A 19,274-nucleotide genomic window follows, 5' to 3' on the forward strand; every position below is an offset into this window, starting at 1 on the left:
ACTTTACCTGGATGACTCAGAATCTTCATTGACATACAGGTAAGACACTTTACTCAAAAAATAAATTAGAAGCATGGTTAATTTGGTTTCTGGGCTTTCACTTCCTGCTCTCTTTTACTTTAGATTTGCTTTGAACTCCGCACATTCTCTTGGGAAACCCACAACCCCGTTTTTCCCATGAAGCGCTTGGCGCAGATGGATGAGCAGCCAGGAGGTCCTGCGAGCAGAGAGGCTGATGAATCAACGAAAGGTTCCATCGCTGAGTGGCAATAGCTAGAGATCTCTGAGTGGTCTCCCATTCAACTTCTAACTGTGCTTAGTTTTTTTTTTTTTAGATGTTTTGGCAGGGTGATGATGCCACTTGTGACCTTGGTGAGGTACAGAAGCGTGGTAAAACAGCTACAACAAGTAGCAGTACCTACACACATTGTAAACACTTGTTCACAGAGTTGGAAGAGGATTTCCGCCACGACCTGCTACTCAGGGAAAGAATTCAAGACTTTCTGAGAAATAGCTGTCCTGCCCCAGCATGAATTCACCCAACCTTGAAGTTACCCTTGTGGGCCATTGGTTCCACCATCTAACTGTTTTTCCGCCTAGACATTTTTTCCCCCTTAACATTTAATGAGAATCTGATAATCTGTATTTTGAAATCTATGCATCTGAAGGATCTCCTACAACTCCCAGAATTCTCAGCAGTGTCTGCCCCGACTGAGGAATTCTGGGAACTGAACAATTCCAATCTGAAGAGCCTCCAGACATAGCATGATGAAAGTTTGAGAGGGTTAAGAAAAATTTAATCTGAAACCAGGAGTTTCGTACACAGTTGAAAGAAACTCTCCACCAACTGCAAAGCTTATTTAAGAAAGCTTTAATTTTGTTTTTATTTGTTCAATTACAAACGGTGTGAAGATTAACAGTCATGTCCATAACTCAACCCATGCTGGACTCTGAACATCTCGTAACTGGAATGGGCATCCCAAGAGATTTCAGCTGAGGTTAGGTGGCCATCTAGATGAGAAAAGTATTTCATCCTTCAACTGATGCAGGAAAAACTCTTTCCACTCACACCCACCCAAGTTGTGATGCTTCTGGATTGCCCACATCTTCCAAGTTCTCCCAAGCCAACCTGGCCCTTGCAAAAGTATCATCCGCCCCTTACAAGCAAGAGATCAGGAGATAAGAAATCCATCCATTATAGTCTTGTTCTCCTAAGAGAGAAGCCAGAACTGGTTAACTCAGCCCTAGGGTGAAGCATTGATTCCCTCCATTTGGATTCTTGCTATCCCTTCACGTCCTCCATTTCACATCACGCAAGGCCCACTGGAGACGAAGGCCACTGATGGCCACTAACGTCGGATCACCGAAATGAGGATCTGCAAGGCCATGGAGAAACATGGAATCTGAGCCACGCTGTAGGCCACGGACCGGATGGGAGGTCTCAGCTTCAGGAGATACGCCACGGTGTGAACCATCCGGCCGAGGAAGAAAATCAGAAAGTGGATCCGAGCCACCAGTGGATTGGGATGCAGGAAGCTATAGACGGCCCCAATGAACAGAAACGGGAAGATGGTTTCCATATCGTTGCGATGAACTCTGGAGACAAGGACACAGAAGAAGAACATGACCATGGTTAGTCCTTTAGACCCAACATCGGGAAGACTCACCTGGGCTTCTCTGGATGCTATTATGGGGGTCCCAGAAGATGATGGACAGGATAGAACAGATTCAGAGGAGTCCCAAAGGTGCTTTTTTTTTCAAGAGGCAACTGGACATCTTCGTTTTTTGCTTGAAGATGTTCTGCTTCTCATCCGAGAAGCTTCTTCGGTTCTAAACTGAAGAATGATGAACTGGAATTTCTTGGGTGGGAAACGAAACAACTTAAAGTAAAAACAAAGATGTCCAGTTGCCTTTTTGAAAAAGCACCTTTGGGACAACCAAGACCTGGATGATGGAGAATCTCCATGGATTCAGAGGAGCGTGTCAGAGATGGGTATGGAGACCCCTGAGGACAAGATTTTTGAAGGACCTTGGGTTTCAGTCTGGAGGACAGAAGACTGAGAAGAGAAATTTTGGCCATCTTCAGATATTTAGAAGAGAAATTCAGATCTGGGAGAGAAGTTCTAATTTGGAAGAAAATTCATTCCCTTCTCCTTTTTAGTCAACTAGTGAAATGCTAAACCTCTCTTTAAAAAAATCGAAGCTTTGCAAAAGTCACCACACAGATTCTGCAGAGTGAACATTCCAATACAAGACCCAATTATTCAGCGAATGAATTCTGTGGGGAGGCTATGTTGGAAACCCCATGACTGACTTTAATCACATCATTAGAAAAAAACAAAACAAATCAGAAAACCTGCCAGATCATTACAATGAATATCATCAAACTGGCTCCCCCAGTTAAATTCACAAGGTTTGCCAGGAATCTTGGAGCAAAAACAATCACCAAGAGAATCGTTTCCCAGCAAAGATACGGTTGGCTGGTTTTGCAAAAAAAAAAAGACGACAAACATCTTTAAAAAAAAAAATTTCATCTTTGCCTTGAACTAGTGGAAAATCCCATCTAACCCGAGTCAGCTGCAGTCCGAAATGAATCTTGCACCTAATTTGTGAGTTGTAGCCTGTAGTCCATACCTCTAACTGGTTTTACACATTCGACAAAGACGTGGCTTGTGTAATCATGATTTATGGAAGACAGCCAGCAACAGAGGGCAAGGTAGTCCTCAACTTGCATCTATTTGCTTAATGACCATTCGCATAAAGGAGAATGTTTGCAGCTTGGGCTTGAAATGAGGGGTCTTTGGTGCTCTCTGAGCTTGGTTGTTTTCTTGCAGGTGTTTTATTGCCAAACTCGGTAACATCATCAGTGCTACGGTAGAAGGGAGTGGGGTTTGTGTGTGGGGGGGAGGAGGACTGTGGGTTCCTTGACATTCTCTGCACTCGGTTGTTTTCTTACCCAACTAGGCAACAAGGGAGTGGAGTTTACTCTCATTTTATATATTAAAATGCTGCAACAGTCAGTTTCCCACCATGTGGAAAATGGTTCATAAGCCACTTTCTTTAGGTCCGCTGTAATTTCAAGCAATCACTAAACAAAATGGCTGCAAGTCAAGGATTGTCTGTACTTTCCTCTCTCACAACTTCCACAAACAATCTTTACATACCTGCCATCTACATTATATCAGCCATGCAAATCCTTCCCAGAGGTCAGAACTGGGGCTGGGCTTTTTACATAAGTCTCTCTGTAGCTCATGGGCTGCATCTAAGGCAAAAGCTGACAGCTGTAATCCACTGTTTTTATTGCAAGACAGATGGACACACTGTAAATCCACTTGAATGGAGCCTTGGCAATTAGAAATCCCTCTGAAATGGGTTTTGTTTACCCATGAACATGTAGGGTTGGCCAAGAGTCTCATCTTCAAGAATGGCTTGAGGTCAAAAGAAGCTCCTCAACTCTCTAGCTTCAACGTCAAGGGAAGGACTCAAGGCCAAAAGCACCTCCCCAACTGTAGCTTGCATTGAATGACACCCACATCTGGATTCCATCCCCACCGTTTCTCATTTGCAAAGAGGCAAAAAAAAAAGTGTGTGCTACCACAATGGTGCTCTCCATCCATTTGGGTCTTGTTCATGTACACACACACACACACCCCTTGGCCATACCCCAAAGTTGTTAAAAGGAGATTATATAAACAAGACAAGGTTATGACCTAAGGCACCCAACTTCAGCTACTTCCTGCCCATATTTCAGCCTAGGGCATAAACACAACTCAGACTGAGCTATTTTGTTGGTGATGTTGAAGATTAACCTTCTGATGACCCAATTAAGGGATTTCTTGCCTAGGTATTATACTTTAGAGCAACTCTGCCCTCTTTGGCTAGGAAATTCAGAGTGTAAATCATTCTTTGGCCCTCAAGGCAGGGAGGAAATACTGGGGAAGCAGGAATGAGTTAAGACAAGTTCTTAAGTGGGTGACATGGAGATTGTAACAAAGGAAAACCGCAACACATCAGAAATATAGAAGGACAACTCAATCGCTTCACCAACCAAGGCCTTTGGACTTCAGTCATTAAATTGTCTACCTCAACTTTCTCTTTTTTTTCTGATGGGCAGGCCATTCAGTTCCTTCTTGTTCTCTTGATTCTTCCTAGGTCCCTTCCAGCCCTTTGGTTCTACAATTCTTGGACAGATGTCCGAGTTCCTTCTCAGGGTTTGCCAACCCACCCACTTCAACCAGAACTCCCAGGCTGCAGAAAACACAATTAAACACGCTGGAAGGAATCCCATTAATTGTAATCAATTCACTGAATGGCAATGAAGCTTCAATTTAAAAGGTATTTCTTTTTCCATCTTTTTCCATCGAGTCTTTCCTCAGCTTTGCAAAAAAAAAATAAAAAAAAAATAAATGGGCCATCCAGCGAAATACCTCCAGTCCTGGATGAATGCCAGCCAGCCCTCAGATGTGGAGGCCGAGTTTGCTAACTGACCAAGCTGAAAAATCCTTCTTTTTTTTTTGCTTACAATCTGGAGCCAACTTTTTAAGCTTCAAAGCAAACAATATGTTGTAAATCTCCCCAAATCTCCATCTTTCTCTTTCTCTGGAGTGCCTAAGCTAGAACAAACAATTTTTTTTTTTTACAGCATTGGCTGAAATAAGAAGCAAGGAGGAGAAATAATGTGGGTGTTTTCAAAAGTTAAATAAACAAAGGTTGCTTCCTCCCTGAATCAAATTCCTTTCTCTTGCCTGGAGAAATCAAGATTATCCCTCCTGGTTGAGGATTGAAGTGTTTAAGATTTACACTTGGGCAAGAAAAACCAAATGTACAGATATAGTATAAGTGGGACTTGGCTCAATAGTAATAACTGTGAGAGGGATCTCGGAGTCCTAGTGGACAATCGCTTAAACATGAGCCAGCAGTGTGCTGCAGCTGCTAAAAAGGCCAACACAGTTCTAGGCTGCATCGACAGAAGGACGGCATCAAGATCATAAGAAGTGATAGTACAACTTTATACAGCATTGGTGAGATCACATGTGGAATACTGCATCCAGTTTTAGTCACTCTGATACCAAAAAAATAAAAATAAAAATTGAGACCCTAGAAAGAATGCACAGAAGAGCAACAAAGATGATGTAGGGATTGGAAGCTAAATTATACAATGATTGGTTGAGGGAACCACATAATAGGTGTAGACGAATGAAGAAAAGGATGGCATGATGGCATCTTCCAATATTTGAGGGGCTGTCACAGAAAAGAGGTCTGTCTATTCTCCAGAGAACCTGAAGGCAGGACAAGAAGTGATGGATGGAGGCTCATCAAAGAGAGATCTAATTTAGGATTAAGGAGGAATTTCCTGACAGAACAATTAGTCAGTGGAACAGGCTTCCCTTCAGAAATTGTGGGTCCTCCATCACTGGAGGTTTTCAAGAAGAGATTGGACAGTCATATGTCCAGAATGCTATAGGGTCTCCTGCTTGGACTAGTTGATCTCCAAGGACCCTTCCAATTCTTTCTGGTGCAACAGACCACGAATGGCCTATCAGGGTGGAACAAGGAGAGGCATTCCTCACAGCAAAGCCCTATTTCCTAAGCAGTTTTGCCAAAGAACATAAAATGCCACCCAGATGTACAAGAGACCTCTGTCCTGCTAAAGAACCAGGTGAAGTATGCCAGGTGAGGGGGAAAAATGCTTTCTTCACCTGGATTGCATGCTTCTCGAACTCAACGCCCATCCCTGTTTGGCACTTGGGTCTACATTCCTTTTTAGCTCCATCTTATCATTGCCACTCTCACTCAGGAAAGGAGAGGTTTACAAGTTTGAAATTGCACAAGGCAGGATGTGTTTACATCAGGGGAACTCTGATTCTTTCTACCGGGGTTGAATAATAATAATAACCACAAAAAAAATCACTCTAAGGGGAATATATATGTGGGAATTCGGACTGATTAATTGGCAGGAGGAAGATTGCCAAATTAACCACATGATTCACATCCCTATGGAATGCAAGGCTATCCTGCTCTTTAAAAGGAAAAGCGATCTCCCTTTTCAGATAAATCAAAAGTTTATTAGGCATGTCTGGCACGCAAATGTTTGCTTTGAAAAGATGGGACACAGCTCCAGCGATGAGGGAAGGTTCTGGAGACCTTCTCAAAAGATTTGGGGGATGCCCACAGCCCTGAGGAGGTCTCAGGCCTGCCTTAAACCACAACAGACAAGCTACAATTGAGCCCCAGCCTAGATAAACCACTTTTGGGTTTAGGGCAAAGTCTTGCTAGAAGGTCAAAACTGGCTTGATAGAATTGGCCAGCAATATTATCCTTGGTTAATTTGATGGAGGGTGGAGGTGAGAAGGATCCTTCTCCCAAGGAAAACCAGATCCATAGCATAGTGGTGACATGCTGAATGAGAGGAAGAGAGTGAGGAGAAGAAGAGAAGAGAAGAAGAGAAGAGTGAGAAGAAGAGAGAAGAGAGGAGTGAGGAGAAGAGGAGAGAAGAGAGGAAAAGAAGAGAGAAGAGAGGATTGAGGAGAGAAAATAGGAGCGAGGAGAAGAGAAGAGTGAGGAGGAGAGGAGTGAGGAGAAGAAGAGGAGAGAAGAGGAGCAAGGAGAGGAGAGAAACCTATTCGGCTTGCAAGGTTCTGTCACTAGAGCTATTCTAATCAAAGTAGTTGTAGACCTACATGGCTCCTGTTTCTTCGTCCGGTCTACCTTGCTGAGCTGACCATGGCTGATCCCCCAGGATGACTTACCTGAGGCACCTCTGCACATAGGGGTCTTCTCTGTGGAACTCCAAGCCACCATGTTTCAGCGCGTCCTCAGGGTTGGCAAATGCCTGGAAAGGGCCAGAAAGAGAAGACAATGAACATCCAAGGAGAACATTCATCCAACCACAACGGATGGCTTCTTGGATGAGAAGCAAAGCATCTTCTTCTTTTTCCTGAAAAAAAAACTGGCCCAGTTGCCTTTTGACAAAAAAAAAAAAAAAAAGCACTAGGACCTGGGTAACTGAATACCTTCATCCAAGGAGAAGTTCTCATACCATTTATTCATGTTCTACAAGCCAGTTTTGACCTTCTAACAAGACTTTGCCCTAAGCCTAGATAAAGGTGGTTTATCTAGGCTGGGGTTCAATTGTAGCTTGTCTGCTATGGTTTAGGGCAGGCCTGAGACCCCCTCAGGGTCGTGGGCATCCCCCAAAATCTTCCAATCCCAAGACTGAGAAATATCACTCTAGCCTCTGCAGTGTGTAGGACAACCAATTAAACCACCCTTGAAGGAACCATCTTCCCTGTAAAGACCTCCAGAGATGGATGACCTACCAACCCCAACTCTATTTCACTCAATTGAATACTCTCTGGCATGAGCCAAGTTTTCTTTTTTTACAAGAGAGCTCAAGAGAAGCCATAACTTTGCTTGCAAAAGATAAACAGTTCCTCCTCCTGCCTGCTTTAAAACCTTCATGGATTATGAATCTTGAAAAAACAGGCTGGGGGGGGGGGGATTATATTCTCTTGCTATGAAGGATTATTGGCTTCTCTGCAGACCTGCGTAAACTCCCCACCCCTCAACAGCAGCCATGGCTCGTTTTTGGTGACCTTCAAATCCTACAACCCTTCCTAACACTTCAAAACAGCTGCTTATTAAAGAAAAAATAAGGCAGGATTGCAAAAGCATTGACGTCAACCGGTGTCACCCCCTTGTAACATTTTTCCAAGAAAACTATTTGAATATCCCATGTTTCAACACTTTAAAAAAAAAAAAATCCAATATTTGAAAATGTTGTGCAATCCCCAATTTTTTTAAAAAAATTCCCATTACACCACCCATGATGTAATTTCAATGTTGGCATCAACCATGGAGGGGAAATCTTGATGGTCAGGTTTACATTTAATACTGGAGCTAAGATGACATCCGTGTCGGCCAAGACTTTTAACAGGGTTACATTCTGGGGGAATTCTGGGAGTTGAAGTCCACCTCTCTCTTAAGGTTGCTAGGATGGTAAAACACGGGCTCACTCTATGCATTTAATAAAACTTCATTGCTGTGTTGGGTTTTTTGGATTTGATGGCAGTGTTCCGATATTTGAGGGGCTGCCAAATGCCCCCTTGGTGGTGGTGTCAACCCATTTTCCAAAGCACCAAAAGGCAGGACAAGAAAGCAAGGGATGGAAACTAATTAAGGAGAAAGGCCACCTGGAAGTAAGGAGGAATTTCCTGAGAGTGAAAACAATTAACCAGTGGAACAACTTTGTTTTTCAGAAGTGATAGGTGCTCCATGACTGGAGATCCAGAGCGATCAAGATTTAATGGCCTGGTGACCCCTAGGGCTGAATTTAGACATTTCCGTGTCAAATGCCAAATACCCCATTTAAACAGAATACAGATTCCTCCCTGCCGAAATCCAGGCATGAACACGTTGTTTTTTTTTTAAATGACACAATTTTTCTGTCGGGTGTGCCATGGAGCTATGCACCTGGCCTTCTATTTAATCCCCAAACACAGCGTTTTTTAAAAAAAGCTATCGTGTTTCTTTTATATGCTGGCGTTGTTAGAAATTAAAAAAAAAAAAAAAAAGGCTCTGGGATCTGGTCTTATCCAGCTTGGCTCTAACTTCCAATCATTTACACACCACAATCCCATTTTAGAATATTACAGTTGATTATAATGCAATGTGGAGCTGTACTCCCGTAAAATGGAATTGGGCATCTCACATAAAATTTCCTAACAGTGAGAACAATGAACCATTGGAATTTCCTTCCAGAAATTGTAGGTTCTCCATCACTGGAGGTTTTTAAGAAGAGATTGGACAACCATTTGTCTGAAATAATATAGAATCTGTCTGAGCAGGGGGCTCGACTAGAAGACCTCCAAGGTCCCTTCCAGCTCTAACTTTGTTATATGTGGTCTAATGATAAACTTAAAGACTGCATTGATTTTGTATCAATTCCAATAGATATCACATAGATTTTTTTTTAACTCGGTCTGGCGGTAACCAAAATATATTCAGTTTTTCCCTTCACAGCACTATTTTTTTTCTGCATAAGAAGTTGTATGCATGAAATTAAAAAAAATCATATAATCCTTACTCAATGGAAAAATATTGTCTTAATTTTTAAACCATGTATCATTTGGCTCACCAATATTTAGTCCCAAAGTGACAAACTTCTAAGATATCCACCCATAAAGCCAAAATATTGTTTTCAAGAAGTTTCAACTTATGAAAAGTGATGCAACCCAAATCATCTTCCACCTTTATTTATTTTTTATAAATAACAAAGTCGCAAACATATCTAATATTCCAATTTTCTCCAGGTATCTAATCATTTTTCCTTTAATTACAGAGCAATGTACTAAAACAACATTCACCAATGAATACACATGTCCCAGGATAACGTTGCAGGATCCAATCTGGGTTGGTCATGGGGTACCTGAGATTTATTTTGCCAAGTTTTGGGGTTCACCCTGGAGCCCATCCTCTGGAAACTTCTCTATGTATCTTGGGCTATTCTGAGTGTGGTATTGATATGGTGGCTTAATAGCCGGCTTATAAATACTATAACCATAAGCCAGCATCAACACCCCAATCTAAATCGCTTCACACAATAGCCACCATATCAACACCACACACAGAAAACAGCCCAGAGTACACAATTCCCCCAAGGATGGGCTCTCCAGCATGAGCCAAAAACCTCGAACCTCTTGGGTGGATCCTAAAACAATATTTTCCTAAAAAATAAAATCCCCATATTTTAAAAGCCTCAAATATTCCTTTCAACTGCGCCTTCTAGAAAAAACGTTGCCATGTGTTTGCAGCCTTCCCTGGGAAAGTCCTTAGCTTCTTCTGAAAAGCTCCGCTGAGGATAATGGGCTCTGGAACCCTAAAGCCAGCCAGAAGCCCTCTCAAACGTGGTTACCTCCTGCACCCCGTCTCCGTTCTCCCCAAAACACGCCCCCTCCCAAAGCTGGTTAGTTGACATCCAAGCGGTGATGCTGCAAGAGCGAAATTCGTCCTTTTCTCCTCTTCTAAAAAGAGAATTTGCAAGGAAAGGAAACTTCCTTTGGCTGCTTCCCCCCACCACCCTTCCCCGCCACCGACGGTCCCAAGCCTCCCCTTTTGCCTTGCCTTTCTCCGAAGTCTGACTTGCCCCGTGAGGATGGCCACGGCGAACATCTTCAAGATCAAAAGCGTAGCGAAGAAAAGGAAAGACGCGAAGACCTCGTTTTGCATCATTTTGGCAACGCCGGAGAGAAAGGACTGTTTCCTTACGCGTTCTGGCACGGACTATATAGGCCGGCGATGAAGAAGGGGTGGGTCTGCTGGGGGGAGTGGAGGGGATGGGGTGTGTGTGTGGGGGGATCAGCCCTCCTTTGCCGCCACTTACAACCGAAGCGAGCCACTTTCGCGTCGTTGTGACGCCTTAAAAAGAACGTTTTTGGTCACCGCGTTTGCAAAACAGATGCGGAGACTTCGCGAGGGTCGGTGGGTGGGAAAGTTCAAAGAAGGGCAACTAAGGTGATTAAAGGCCTGGAGACAAAAACAGATGAAGAAGGGTTGCTACTCTAGAGAAAAAAGAAGGACAAAGGGGGGACACAATAAGCGGTATTCCAGTATTTGAGGGGCTGCCCCAAAGAAGAGGGGGTCAAGCTATTCTGCAAAGCCCCAGAAAGCAGGATAAGAAACGATGGATGGAAATCGTTTGTCTGAAATGGTACAGTTTCCTGCTTGGGCAGGGGGCTGGACTAGAAGACCTCCAGGGACCCTTCTACTCTGAGTGATTCAAATCGGGGTTCTATTGGCACCCTAAGCACTGAGGTGGCTTTGTTTGACTGACATTAGTCCCCCCACCAACACCCCCGTGAGGTGGAAACCATCAATAAGGGCTTATTGTGGGTTTTGTGCAACAGACAAGACTCAGAAAGATTTGGTAGGGTGCTAAACCAGAGTTTGTTGAAGTGTGCTTCTTAATGACAGAATATTTGTATCTCAGGGTTGAATGATGGGGTCCTTGGTGGTCTCTGAGTCTGGTGGTTTTCTTGCAGACCTCTCCTGACCAAACTAGGTAGCAACATCAGTGCACCATGCCATGTCAGTATCATCAGCTTCCCCTGTAAGTTTTCAAAGCAGAGTGGCTGCAGTCACGCAACCAACGAATGCTAAGGTGGGTAATCCAGCTACAGAGTTCCACAATGTTGAGAGGGAGGAATAAGCAGCCTTTACTTAAACCTTCTCCCCAGTAAAGGACAAGGAAATTCCTGATTTCACAATGCAGTTTCCTTGAGCCCCGCCCCATTCACATAACGTGCCAAACCAGGTCAGAAAATAAGCCACAATAGCTGCCTATTGAGCTTGTCTGGCTGAACACTTCGTGGTTTACATGGATTTTGTCTGGGTTTTATTTATTTATATGTATTTTTGCAATATAGGGAGATGTATTGCCCAGCTCATAATTCCCTTTTATGGACTGAGTGGAAAGGGAGTAATTTCCTAATGAGGTTTGATGAGGAAACAGCCAAGAGTCACCCCATTTCTGCAGATGCTCCTGGACAAACCCTCCTCTGAATTATTGGAAGCAACGTGTTGAAATTACAGAAGGGTGATCAGGTAAAAACGCATGATGCCATCTTTATTTCTGGCAATCGGGCTTTTCTTTCTTGTTTGGGCATGTCTTTTCACAAAAGCAGCGTCCAAAAATGCTAATTCAATTGTTGGCATGGTTGTTGGAAAGCCAACACAGGGGACACACCTTTACCTGGCATTCTAAGGTGTCTTTGCTATGTCTTCTTTTGGAGGTTTGGCCACGGGCCACGAGTTTCCATCTTGTTCAATGTCGGGGCAGGAGGGAGCCCTCGTAAAAGTTGGCGTAGACCAGGGGTGTCCAACCTTGGGCACTTTTAAGACTTGCAGACTTCAATTCCCAGAATTCCCCCGCCAGATTTCTGGCCGTTGAAGTCCACAAGTCTTAAAGACCCCTGAGCTATTGAAGTTCTTGGGAAGGCTCTTGGTCAAGTTTGGAGACCCCTGCAATAGCAGCAGCTGAAAAAAATTCATGGTGGCTTCTTTGTTGTTGCTTGGAGCATACAGATGGCCCCCTTTCCCAGGGCTTAGCCCACTGGATTTGCTTATGTAAAACCTTCTTAAAAAGATAAACAAATCCTTAGTTGTGTCTCCAAACACAACAGCAGCTAGAAAGAGGCCTAGTGGAAGGGGAAGCCGGAGAGATGATCCCTCTAAGCTGGAGCCATGGACGCTGAGACTCAATCCAGCTTGCTTCCCACTTCCCTTCTCACCAGCTGTTCTGGTTCCACTCCTGGTATTGTAAACAGGAAGTCTTCTACCAAGCAGGGCTGATGTCAGGGCCAACCCTCAAACACAAGGGGCCAAGCTGGGGAACCTTTGCCTGGGAAGGGTCTTAAGCTTGGTGTGCTCCATCCAATTGGAGATGAAGACCCTGGCGGGCTACCCAACTGTGACCAGGGAAGGTAACCTCTGAGTTACGCCAGATGTAGAGCTTTGCAAAGAGAAGAGCGGCCCAGATGGAGGCTAAACCCTACGATGAACGGTTAGAGGAACTAGTCTAGACTAATGAAGAGAAGGACCAGGAGTGACAGGATAACAGTCTTCCGGTAGTTGAGAGGCTGCCCCCAAAGAAGACACAAGTCAACCTATTCACCAAAGCACCAGAGGGCACGACAAGAAACTGATGGATGGAAACTAATCAAGGAGAGAAGCAACCTGGAATTAAGGAGAAATTTCCCGAGCGAGAACAATAATCCAGTGGATCGACTTGCCTTCAGAAGTTGTGGAGGCTCCAAAACTGGAGGTTTTTAAGAAGAGACCAGACAGTCATTTGTCTGGAATAGTATACGGTCTCCTGCTGGACTAGAAGACCTCCAAGGTCCCTTCCCACTCTGTTATTCTGATTTTCTGATGTCCTTTATTTGGTACAGAAGAATTGTTGTTCGGGAGTAGATGCCAAATGAAACAAATTAAAGTGGGATCCTTTCATTCAGTTCTTACAGAGCACGTCTCCTTAAAGGGACGTGGGTAGACTTGCACCCATTTCTTAAGTGATTGTTGAAAGTTAAAACAGCACCAATCAAGTGGCATACAACCGATCCTCAAACTTATGACTGTTGCACACAGCATCCCCAGGTCACGTGATTGCCAACTGCACTTAATGACTGCAGTGATTTTCTAAACGACCATTTTCTAAACGACCATAACAACGGCCTTCCTTAGCTATGGCAATTCTGTTTCCATTTGTGGTCGCAAGCCGAGGACTGCCTCTCTGCCCTCTCTTATCCGATCGTTTCCTAGGCAGCCTATTTTTTGCCCCAAGTACCATCACAGTATGAAAATGCAGGAGGTGTTTAGCTGAACAGACCCGTTTTTCTGGAATCTATGCTCATTTGGTGACACCGAGGCATGAATTAAGAATAATTAGTTTTTAATCGATGAATCAGGTACGATTAGGTCATTACCAAAGGGAGTAAGGATTTTTAAAGCACTTGTTCATGCTGCCCCCTGGTGGTAAGAAAAAATTCCATATAAACTGTGTTAATGCCGCATTTCTTACCACCAGAAATAAAGAAAGAAAAAATCCTGATATTTTAAGTAAGGGATCAGAGGTGGGATTCAATTTTTTTTTTTACTACCGCTTCTGTGGCCGTGGCTTAGTGGACGTGGCAGAGGAAGGATATTGTAAAATCTCCATTCCCTCCCCATTCCAGGGGGAAGGTTACTGCAAAATCCTATTCCCTCCCCACCCCACTAACCTGCTTTCCAACTCCGTTCTCTTGTGCAGGGCAAGCAAAGGAGACCCAGCCAATCAGCTGGGACTTGAGAGGCAGAGAATATAAGGGGGTGGGGCCAGTCAGAGGTGGCATTTCCCGGTTCTCCGAGCTACTCAAAATTTCCGCTACTGGTTCTCCAGAACTGGTCAGAACCTGATGAAGACCACCTCTGTAAGGGATATATCCCCCTCTTTGACTACCACCACCCATACAATTACATAATATTGAAAATATGTCTTTGCAGTTCTAAACAATGGTCCAAGGCAATGTTTCTCATAAGACACATGGGCTCCAACTCCCAGAATTCCCCAGCTTGGCTGAGGAATTCTGGGAGTTGAAGTCAAACATGTCCTCAAGTTGCCAAGGTTGAGAAACTCTGGTCTGAGGCATTCTGGGAGTTGAAGTATTGAGCTGAGGTATTCAGAGGGCAACCAGGTTAGTGCCATTGTAATCCACCTCTAAGTGAATCCAGGAATCTTTGTCAATGTTGGGTTGGAGCCAGTCTGTTGAGAAGATGAAGCCAGCAGCCTCTCTTCTTTGATGATGTCAACCACAGATCCTGAAGGACCAGAAGATCCATTGGAAGAAGGAGACGTCCAGCTAGGTTTTCCCTCGGAGAAATTACAGAGCTCCAATGAACTGGAGGACGTTGACTTGTTGGTCACATCCCAGATCTCCACCAAGGGTGAGCAGATCGCTCCTCCCATCATAGGAGGCTATAATGCAGGAAGGTGAGATTTACAATAATGGAGGCACTCTGGACTCACAGATGTGTTCAAGAGGGTCTATCCAGTTGGCCCAAGTCCTTGCATTTGGCCTGGGAAGATTGGAGAAGTGTTGAATTCAGTGAGATTGTACTTCAAGGATCTGTGATGGTCACGGCTGTCTTCTTTTCAGCTTTACTCCACCCAAGAGTCAGACTCCAAATTCACATCTAGATGGCGGCTTGGGATTCCAGTCAGAGAAATGTTGGATCTGTTGCATTAAAAAAAAGTAAGGGAGCAAGGATGAGCTGGACAGATTAAGTGGGCAGAGTGGGAAGGATCTCTCTCTGAAACCCGATGGCATTGACCATGCAGGAAGCAACTTGGGGGGGAGAGGAGGGGAGGAGGAGGGGGAAATTAAGAGGAGAGGAAGAGGAGGAGGAAAAGAAGGAGAAGGAAGAGGAGAAAGAAAAGGACAAAGAGGAGGTGGACGGAAGGAGAAGAGGAGAAAGCGGAGGGGAAGGAGGAAGATGAAGTTGAAGAGAAGAGGAAAAAGGAGAAGAGAAGGAGGAGAAGGAAGAGAAGAGAGGAAGAAGAGGAAGAAGGCAAGGAGGAGTAAGAAGAAGAAAAAGAGGAGGAGGAAGACAACAAGAATAGTAGTAGTAGTACGGTACTAGTAGTAGTAGTAGGATGGAAGCAAGGGGAGTGGTAGAAATAAAAAAGAAGCCAATAGCCAGGTTGGACCTAATCATTTCTTTTTAGGTTGAACTAAATTTTATCTCATCCAGCTATCTCTGGCTCTTTAAGAAACCATGTTACCCTATTCACTTACTACCAGTAGATGGATAGACTATTTCCCTCTTTGAAACTATCCTGGACCCCAAATTCACATAAAACCAACTGCAGGCAGGCTAAAACACCTTAGGCTCAAACTCATGCCACGTAGTCCTTGGCTTGCAACCTTTCATTTGAAGTTACAACGGCACTGTGTTTTTTTGGTGTTTTTTTTCTGGTTCCAGACAACTGTGGTCCTAAGTCGAGAACTACCTGTAAACCATATTGTGGTTTAAGATGCTGGATTTCACACTTGGAATCTGTTGTACCCAAAATGGTTGTGTGAACGGATGTGGCTAGACAACCACGGGCAGCTGCTGTCCCCATTTTTGCACAGGAGTTTTGCCCAAAGATGCCAACCAGCCATTCCTAAGATGGCACCTTCCGACGCTGCTAGATTTCAGCTTCCAGAATCTTCTGGAATACCACACTGAGAAATCTTGGGGAGGTGCAATTTTGCACCCCTGAAATGATAAGACACCCAGATCCTCTCTTACCTGTCCACCAAGGGTGTTGCCCTTCCTTTTCACACACCAAAAAGTTGAGTGCAGCTCATTTGCACGCCAGCAATAGACTTTTGCCTGGCCTGACACAACTAAATAATTGATTTGCATCTTGGCTAGGAGGACAAGATCTCTTTTCAAAAAGCTACCAGATCATTTTACCTTCTGACCCAAAAGGTCACCACCTGGCCAATCCCATTCAAATTAGATCAATATTTACCTCCCTCTGCCTCACATACATGCATTTCCCAAAGCCGTCTTCCCTTAGCCACTATTATTCATTTAGTGACCATTCAAAATGATCATGGCACACTGAAAAAAGTGACCCATGACCATGTTTCACACTTACGACAGTTGCAGCATCTACAGGCATCAAAATTCAGGCCCTTGGCAGCTGACTCATATTTATGACGGTGGCAATGTCCCATGGCCATGTGATCTCTTTTTGTGACCGTCGGATGAGCCAAGTCAATGGGGAAGACAGGTTCACTTAACAACCATGTTACTATTGTAAGAATTGCAGTGATTCACTTAACAACTGTGGCAAGAAAGGGGGCAAAACACACTAAAAATGCTGACTCACTTAGCAACAGAAATGTTGGTCTCAATTGTGATTGAAAGTTGAGGGCTACCTGTAATGTTGACTCTTTTTAAACTATAGTTTAAACAAAGCAGGTATTAAGATTGAGAATATTGTTCCTAAGTCCACATTCACCCACGAATAAACTAGTCCTTGAGTTACAACCACAACTAAGAACAGAAGTTTCATTGCTAACAACCCACTAAGGCCAACCAAGAAGAATCACTTTGGTGGCTTAATGTATTGTGTGAACCTGTCCATCTCAGGACCTACAGGAAGATCTCATAGAACAGACTCATAGGGATGGAAGGGACCTTGGGGGGTCTTCTAATCCCATCCCTATTCAAGCAGGAGTCCCTATCCCGTTCCTTATATACTTGTCCAATCTCTTCTTGAAGACCTCTAGGGATGGAGCAGCCACAACTTCTGGAGGCAAGCAGTTTTACTGATTAATTGTTCTCACTGTCAGAAAATTTCTCCTTAGTTCTAAGTTGCTTCTCTCCTTGATTAGTTTCCATCCGTTGCTTCTTGTCCTGCCTTCAGGTGCTTTTTGGAGAATAGCTTGACTCCCTCTTCTCTGTGACAATCCATGCGACAGTCTCATTAAGAGTTCACATAGTTGACTTTCCAATTTAGGTGCAACTTACAAGTTTCTTTGACCATTAGGCCCTAATGTAGGATTTTCTCAACCTTAGCAACTCCAAGACGTGTGGACTTCAACGCCCCAAATTCTGGGCGTTGAAGTCCACACATTTTAAGAGTGGACAAGGTTTATTTATTTATTAATTTTTTATGTCGCCATCAGCTGGGAAACACTTCCCTGAGGTGATGGGAAGGGTAGCTGTCCAAGGTGCTGAAAAGTCACTATTGACACATTGACAAAAAGGCTGAAAAAGTTTCTGCTTTCATGAGACAATTTATTTTATTTTTATTTATTTATTTTTATTTGTAAATTGCTTACAAGATAATAGGTATAAGTAAAAACATAGTTATTTTGGCTATGTAGTTACAGTGGGCTTTAGCACTTAGGTCATTTGAGATGAGTACTCCAAGATCCTTGACAGAGTTTGGATCATCAACAAGGTCTTGACTATTCACCCTGTATTTTATTTTCTGATTTTTTTGCCAGATACCCGTTACAAAATATGGAAAGGTAGGGTGGTTTCAGAGGATGGCAATTGAGAGCTGAGGGATCTCTTTACGTAGACTTTCAGCCTATCCCCCCTACCCTGCCTTAACTGGTTGAGCAACATGGGGGCTGAAATCCAAGACTCCTGGAATGGATGAAATGCATAAAGGTTGCTTGAACTTTTCAGTTTACATAGAGGGCATATTATTGATGGGTTGATCAATCCATAAGGGCCACTCAGCCAGCGTAATTAGTGGTCCAATGGAATGTTTTATGGAGGAGGATAAATCTATTTTCGAAATTCCCAGTTTCCCCAGGGCAATCAGGGTGGTGGGATGGCAACTGTGAAAATAGTAGCCTTGAAAAGGTTTACAGATTGAGAGTTTTATGTGCTCAATGAATGTTGTTTTATTAAATCTGCCAGGTTCAGTTCCATGGAGTGCTAGTCCCTGAATTTTGGGCGCATTCTGTTAGATATTGTATTTGAGATTCATTGTTGCCCTAGGAAGCCCCGTTTTGCCCTGTTAAAAGTTACAGAATGAGTGTTTTAGGGGTAGGCAAAAGTTGTTTTGTTACATTTGCCATTTTTTCAATTCCGTGGAGACTTAGCTCCTGAAATGTAGGTGCATTCTGTCAGTTTTAGCCCATTTGAGATATTCTGATTCAAAACTTGTCCTAACTAAGCGGCGTTTTTGCTAGTTAAAGTTTATATAAGGACAGTTTTAGTAGTAGATAGATTAGCTTTCCAGTGTCGGTGTAGTATTTACTTTTGGAGCGTTCCAACATTTCTTGCGTGTCTCATTTTGCTTCCTTGTTTACTCAGGGTTTCCCCAAAGTTTGCTTTGCAGGGACAGAGTTTATGTCAAGTTTAAACATGACTTTAAAACAAACCTGTTTGAGTGGGGGAGGAAGGAATCCTGCCCTTTGCACCTTCTCCTTATGTGGCCACTCACAGATTTGGCAAACGGGAATTGGAAAGGGAAAACGGATGAGCAGGAAACTGCAGCAAGGCTTCCTGGGAGATGTAGTCAGGAGAACTTGGGTCACGAACGTAAGCCATCATGAATTTTATCTGGCTCTGCAAGTGGCAGCTAAGCCCTAAATTAAAAATAAGGCCATTATAGAATTAAATCACTCAACAAAGCCTGATCCAACAAGCCACAATTCGACAAGACAGAATCCAACAGCCCATAAGCCAACAAGCCATGTTGGCTTATGGGCTGTTGCACTGTGAAGGGTGGTGGAGGTGTGATCCTGTGGCCGGACTCACACCATTAAACTTGCTCTTGCGTTCACACATTGCATTAGTTGTTTTTTATCCTTTGGTTTCCTTCAGCTGTTTGGAGTGTCGTTTGACCCCAGCCATGTTGGCTAATTTATGGTTTAATGCACAGCACAAGCACAAGACCTGGGATTGATTTTTCAGTGTGTTGCGTGATTGTAAAACATTGTCTCAAATCAACTCGAAACAAATATCTTTATTATGAGCATTGACCAGCCTTTGCGATAAACAGAGTATACAATTAGTCCTTGGCTTACAATCAGGGGTGGGATTCAGCCGGTGTAACAACTGGTTCGATGGACATGCGCTTCGACAACCGTGACCTGGATGGCGGAGAATCTCCATAGACCCCCTGGACTAGAAGGTCTGTACTCCACCCACCCCGATTGAACACATCTTGCCAACCATCGTGGTTTAGAACAAGCAACGATGGGGGCGGAGGGGAGGAG

General features: G+C 43.8%; 1 protein-coding gene across 1 annotated transcript; it reads right to left on the reverse strand.

Annotated features, from left to right (window-relative positions):
- Window positions 1-856: 856 nt before the first annotated feature.
- PTGES (prostaglandin E synthase) lies at window positions 857-10,334 on the reverse strand. The gene is made up of 3 exons (XM_026688486.2): window positions 10,123-10,334; window positions 6,750-6,832; window positions 857-1,596 (listed from the first exon to the last, which is right to left on the reverse strand). The coding sequence occupies exons 1-3, from the start codon at window positions 10,228-10,230 to the stop codon at window positions 1,350-1,352; spliced, it is 438 nt and encodes a 145-aa protein (XP_026544271.1). The 5' UTR covers window positions 10,231-10,334; the 3' UTR covers window positions 857-1,349.
- Between the last annotated feature and the right edge of the window lie 8,940 nt (window positions 10,335-19,274).

The sequence above is a fragment of the Notechis scutatus genome, chromosome 15, assembly GCF_049901735.1.
Source record: "Notechis scutatus isolate UNSWTSFEM ecotype Mainland chromosome 15, rNotScu1.2, whole genome shotgun sequence".
Classification (NCBI taxonomy): Eukaryota; Metazoa; Chordata; class Lepidosauria; order Squamata; family Elapidae; genus Notechis; species Notechis scutatus.

Coding starts and splice junctions, on each gene's coding strand:
- PTGES (XM_026688486.2), bottom strand. CDS start 10,230: ATGATGCAAAACGAGGTCTTCGCGTCTTTCCTTTTCTTCGCTACGCTT. Junction 6,833..10,122: donor AAGTCAGACTTCGGAGAAAG/GCAAGGCAAAAG, acceptor GGCCCTTTCCAG/GCATTTGCCAACCCTGAGGA. Junction 1,597..6,749: donor TATGTGCAGAGGTGCCTCAG/GTAAGTCATCCT, acceptor CCTTGTCTCCAG/AGTTCATCGCAACGATATGG.